General features: G+C 36.7%; 1 protein-coding gene across 1 annotated transcript in view; it reads left to right on the top strand.

Moving 5' to 3' along the window:
• atg7 (ATG7 autophagy related 7 homolog (S. cerevisiae)) overlaps positions 1–1137 on the top strand; it is a 36346-nt gene extending 35209 nt beyond the window's left edge. Inside the window, exon 18 of the mRNA XM_028446085.1 lies at positions 976–1137. Within this exon, the coding sequence (XP_028301886.1) occupies positions 976–1137 (162 nt within the window). The remainder of the gene's footprint in view (positions 1–975) is intronic.
• Positions 1138–6000: the final 4863 nt, after the last annotated feature.

Consider the following 6000-nt stretch of genomic DNA (forward strand, 5'->3'; position numbering starts at 1 on the left):
ATAAACTCCACAAAAGATCTTTTGGTTCAATTTGACTTAATTTCTTCAGACAGAGTGCATTGACAAAGATTTCTATAACAGTGTTAATTTGGGTCAAAGTGCTTTTTACATTTTTTTATTTGGTAAGATTGCAAATTTCTGTAAAAAAAAAAAAAAAAAAAAAAATCAGTGGTACTTCTTATTTGAAAAAGGAATTTATTGAGTATATCTATGTAGAGAAACTTAATCTACTTTATCAATCGATCATCTTCAGCTCATTTCTTGTCCTACGTCATGCGTAGTCTTGATACCATGGAACCGAAACCACAGAAGTGCAGAATCAAAGAATAAATAGAGGGTGGGATGTTTAGAGAATAGAGAGATCGCAGAGATGAATGACAGACGCAACAGAGTGTATTGTGTGCAACGTGTCTGGCTCCAGGACTAGACGCCAGGTCAGTCTGAAAGCACACACACACACACACACACCCTTGTTGATGTCTGAAGCAGTGGAAACCTTACACCTGCAGAGCAGCACAGTTTGTGGGCGTCCATGAAAGGCTTGGCCCAGCTTTAGGAAGGAGAGGGTAAATGATCTTTTTGTGTGTGTGAGTTTAGAGTAACACTGTAGCTATTTGAAGTCTGCTGTGTTATTAAATCAAGGCAATAACTGCAGAGGTGTTGAACGGTGGTCTGAGGGCTCACAACATTAAGATGCAGACAAATGCATTGATTTTTTCATTTTATAATTCACACACCTAGTTTTATCTCAAGTGAGGCCATCAAAGCCAGATTTAACTATTTATTTTCAACTGTATCTGATTCAGAAAAGGTTTATTTGCCACGAATCCATGATGAAAAACACCCTTTTAAATCTGTTCCTGGTTAAATGTGTTCTTTGACGATTGTTAAAGGTGACGTAATGCTTTCTTTGCCGTGTTAAATGCAAACAATCACCTTTAATTTTATCCTCTTTTTATTGCTTTTCTTGGCCAGGTCCTGGAGCACTATGAGAAGGAAGGCTTCAATTTCCTGTCCAAGGTTTTTAATTCTTCCCATTCCTTCCTGGAGGATCTGACAGGCTTGACTCTGCTTCACCAGGAGACACAAGCTGCTGAGGTAAATTACAACCTCTGCATGGAAACAAAAAACCTGTAGCCACTGAACCAATATGTTAATAATAAATGCCCCAATAGGGAGTGCATTGTTAGGAAAAAACAAATACATAAATAGATATTTTACTGAGTGCAGTGTTCATTACACCTTGGTGAGGAGGAATGGAACAGGGAAGAGGGAGTTTGGGTATGGCAATGGAAGGGGTATAGAAGAGTCCACTATTTTAAGTTGAGAGTGAAATGTGAAGTTACAGTTGTGCATTTTGTGCTTATTGTGTTGTGGGGTATAGTCACTTAAGCCAGTCTGGGGACACGTGTGGAGAAAAATAAATACAATAAAATATATATATATATATATATATATTTTTTTTTTTATATCTTAAGCCTTATATAGTTAATGATACATTTTAAACACATTAAATCTACCTAAAGTCACTTTTAAAGAAATTATACACCAGTGTTCTGTCAGAGGTCATCAGAAAAGTGACCAATTTCACTGAAAACATGAAAAAACACAATTTTATGGTTTATTATTATAAACAGTTCATGATTCTATCACCCCCCCAAATATATTTATTTTTAACCAAATGTTTTGATGATATGCGCCATTAATGACTTTATTCAGTTTTCTTTATTTGTGAGACTTTAATCTAAAGCAGAGATATATTTTAAACTGCAGAACTCCTGCTTTTGTTTTGTTGTCATAACAACGCACAGTGGATGTTTATGGAACAACGAGAGGTGCAAAGTTTCAGCATTGGTCCACAGTATGTTGTGGTAAAATATGGGTGGTTTCCCCTCAAGACTTCCCTCCGACAGTATAGACAGAGAGAATCCAGGGGAAATAGAAAATACGTCTGTGTGGGGGGGGGGTCTTCTGCAGAGTTGTGGGAAAATCCCACAAATTTTCTCCTTGATTCCTACTCCGAAAAAAAAAAAAAAAGATTTTCGGAGAAAAGCTGTGAAACACACATAAAAAAGCCAGGCTAAAAAAAGGAAAGAGTTAAGCAGATAAAGGATGAGACAGTGGGAGGAAATTTGATTTTTTTTTTTTTTCCCTCAGTGTTTATCTAATTCTCTATCTTCATCCCAGTCTCTGACACATGTTCCTTCCTATTTAAGCGATCGCCCAATTTTCCTGATGAGTTCTGTTGAAGTGTATGGTGTTGGTTCTTTTCTCTTCAATCAGAACAAAGAAAGATTGTTTTGATTGCTCAGCCCACCACCGCCAGAGGTCTTTGTGTGTGTTTCCTCTAGACAGACTACTTATTCTCACAACTACTGCACTTTAGGGTTATTTCTTTTCCAATACTAGTAATGGACACTAGTCTTTCTTACTTGATTGGGAAAGAACAAGATTACCTTTTTCATGCAGCAACCTGTTGAATCCGTTCCTTTAGGTCTTCACCCTTGATTTAAATTTTTTTTTAAAAAAAATCATGGCCTGGCCACTTTTCATAATAAAGATACACATTATATACTCTATATCTGCAGGTGAAAGTCTTTATTTAAACCACAACAGCTGTTATTTCAATGTTCCTCTCTTCCCCATTAGTCCCACACAGTCATTACAGTGTATGTGTATTTGTGTAGGTTTTTCTTGCACATTAAAGGGTGTGCAACCACTTTAAAATATAATGCACGTCATCAGATATCAGTACTATGTACTTAAGGCCTATTTTGGGTAGGTTTGTAACTCGAGAAGTGCTTTTTAGGCTGTTGCCAGTGGCTTTTTGGGGGAGTTCTAGATTGGTCGAAATTTGGACTAAGTAAAGATTTGTGCTGCTTATGCGTGCGTGTGTACGCACACAACTCAGTATTTGTGGTTTTCTTGGTGAGATCAGCCTTTTCTCAGATTTCAAAGACAATTGCCAGGTAGAACATGTGCAATATAACTGTCAATATAGCTAAGATATAAGAAAAAACAGTAATAACTTGGTGTTTTAGTAGATTTCAAGAGTCATTCCTGCAATTTTCTCGGCTTGGGCAGATTAGAGGAAGCACTGGATTGTTTCTTAGCCTGGATGTTGTAAATGTCTGTCGTCATTTTCAGGAAGCGTGTTTATGTGTGTTCCCACACGCTCTCAGCCAGTGACCACGTCAAACAGAGGATGTCTGACCCTCTCACTACAAAGGGGGATTTTCTTTTCTTCTGGGAAGTGCTGGGTTGCCTTGACTTTCTTTCCCTTCCTACAACTGGCACTGCCAAAAAGTCATCAGAGATAAGCCATTGCATCACTTGTCACGCCTTCTTAGTGGGATATTATGTAACCTGATAACTTTACTGACCAAATGTTGTAATTTTTTCAGTAAATTTCAACAAATATGTTTTCACGCCTTTTTGGACAACTTGGGTTGAACATTGAACATCACTTTTGGCCTATGCCCTATGAATAATGTTATTTTTGTACATGAAAACAGAATTGGGCACCTTTGAGAGATAAAAAATTACACTCTTTGAGTTTAGGTATGAAAACGGTACCCTTCATAAAACTGCCGTAAAACACAAAAAGAAAGAAAAACACAAAATGTGCATTTTTTTTTAAAAAAAAAAATAAGGTCTCAAACACAAAGAGTGTTGGTACATTTTGTTTATCTCCTGTTCTACACATCCTGCAGTGAACGTGATCATGGAATTATGTTTATATTAAAAGAAAACTCCTGGCCAAGGTTCATAACTGAATGAGATATTGAGAATCTAAAAAGCTGAAAAAGCAGAAGGTACACGTTCGGTCCCCAAAGGTGCCCCGAGGGTTAATGGTAAGATGGATGAAAGCAGAATCAACCTAGAACGGTTCTTGGCTTCTTAGAGAAGTAACCTGAATCCTAAATAATAGAAGAATCCCTCCATGAAGTCTTTACATCATTAATTCATCTGATTTGAATTTCTCTGCACAGTCAGTTGCCAGTTATTATAAGTTGACTCATTCTAACATTTCTCAAACACCCACATACAGCTTCTGCTTTGGTTCATCTCTACGTAAAAAAAAAACTGCTGACGCGAGAGTTGATTTAGTTGTGTTGGCTTGTCACCCAGCAGCTTGGCACGCACACACATCCACCCACACACACACGCACATACAGAGTTCCACAGATTCTCCCTCATCACATGCTCTTTTCCTTTCTTTCTCTCCCATTCTCTCACCCCTCGTTCACATAAACACAACACAGAGACGCACATAGACACTGTGAGCGTCAGAAGGCCCCATGTATGTCAGGGTTTTATCCAAACACAGCTACAGTTGCTACATCTCACAATTATTACCAGATGGACACAGGGAACGCTTAAATAGGGCATTAGCATTCGACACACTATCCTGTGCGGCAGAGATAAGAGATTTGGAAAGAGAGAAGAGGAATACTCATTTCTGCTTATTACCACTCTCAAAATTAGGTGCAAACAACTTTTCACATTGATCATCCTTTCAACACCTCAGTTGCTCGTGGAAATGTCAAATCACAGTATAAAATGAAGTCTTTTAAATTTATTCACTTTATCATTTTCAATCTTCTATGATTGATGTGATTATTTTACAAAATATTGGAAGCAAAAGTTCAAGAAAAATTACAGAACGGAGAGTCGCTATCATGTCATTACTCTTAACTTGGAAACATATCTGCTTCTTAATTTGATATTAATCTTTAAGTCTAACCTTTAGATATAATTACAGTCAACATAGAGATGGCTGATTGTATAGCAGCTCCATCCCCCCACCACCCATATCTACTTACTTTCCTACTTCATAGTTATTTGTTTATTAATAGTATTTAGCTCATACGTTTATGTATGTCAGTGTATTTATGTCCGTTATGCATGCCAGCTATGCCTGGTGAACATATCCTGCACTGCTAATTATAAATGTCCGCTATAGAAAGATGCATGTCTGCTATGTGCAGACACATCGTTGCTACTATCCTTTTCTTTTTACACACACACACACATACACACACACATACATACTCAGCTCTATAGATAGTGTAAATCTTCCTAGTTCTTTACAGGCTAAATTCAGAAGCTTTGTGTCAGTTGGTGGCTTGACTTCTAACCCTGCTCCGCTCACTGCTAACCTCCCTAACAACAGTCACCTCGGTTTAGAAAAGCTACATCTCTACTGGGAATGTTGGATAGATATGGCACTTGTCAGAGTTCTCACTTTATTAGTAAATGGGTATTGAATCATAAACAAAACTATATCTACTTGTACATTTGGGAATTTCTTGAGAGCTTTTAATGATATTTCATCGGTATTTATTTCTTTATCTAATTATGTTGTTTTATTTTTAATTTGTTAGAATAAAATGAAACAGTGGCTGAAAAAACTATGCAGATGCATGAAAAAAGTTCAGCAAGTGTTTAGTGTACAGTATATTACAAAAAGAGGAAGAAAAATAAGAAGAGAGTCTTAAAATATTGTTTAATCTACACACAACAGCAGGTTGAACAAAAGTGATAAAGATTCAAGTAAATCAAATAAGACTATGACATATCTCTAGTTTTACTGTTTAGGTCAGAAAAACTCATCAAAATATTAGTTTTTGGAAGTAGTTGTCCCTGAAAAGCAGCTACTTTGAGGGTTAAGGGCCACAGAGGCCACAACTTATTACAAGTTATTATTTGTTATAATAATGTATCTAAATTGTAACAAAAACTGAAATATTGCAGTTTGAATACTTTCATCAATTGTCTGCCTGTAGAGGATATCTATGAAAATGTGTTCACGAACAAGAACAGTAGCCTTGCATTTCAAGTCCAATCTAAACATAAGGTTCAGCGTGGATTTGAAAAGCAATGTTTAATCCAGCATGTTTAAATACGTTTGGTAATACATTTTGACAGACATTCAATAAAATTCATATGACTTCCATCTGAAAGCAGTGGCTGGTATTCAGGTTAAATCAGTGTCCT

Source organism: Gouania willdenowi, chromosome 5 (genome assembly GCF_900634775.1).
Source record: "Gouania willdenowi chromosome 5, fGouWil2.1, whole genome shotgun sequence".
In the NCBI taxonomy this organism is placed as follows: domain Eukaryota; kingdom Metazoa; phylum Chordata; class Actinopteri; order Blenniiformes; family Gobiesocidae; genus Gouania; species Gouania willdenowi.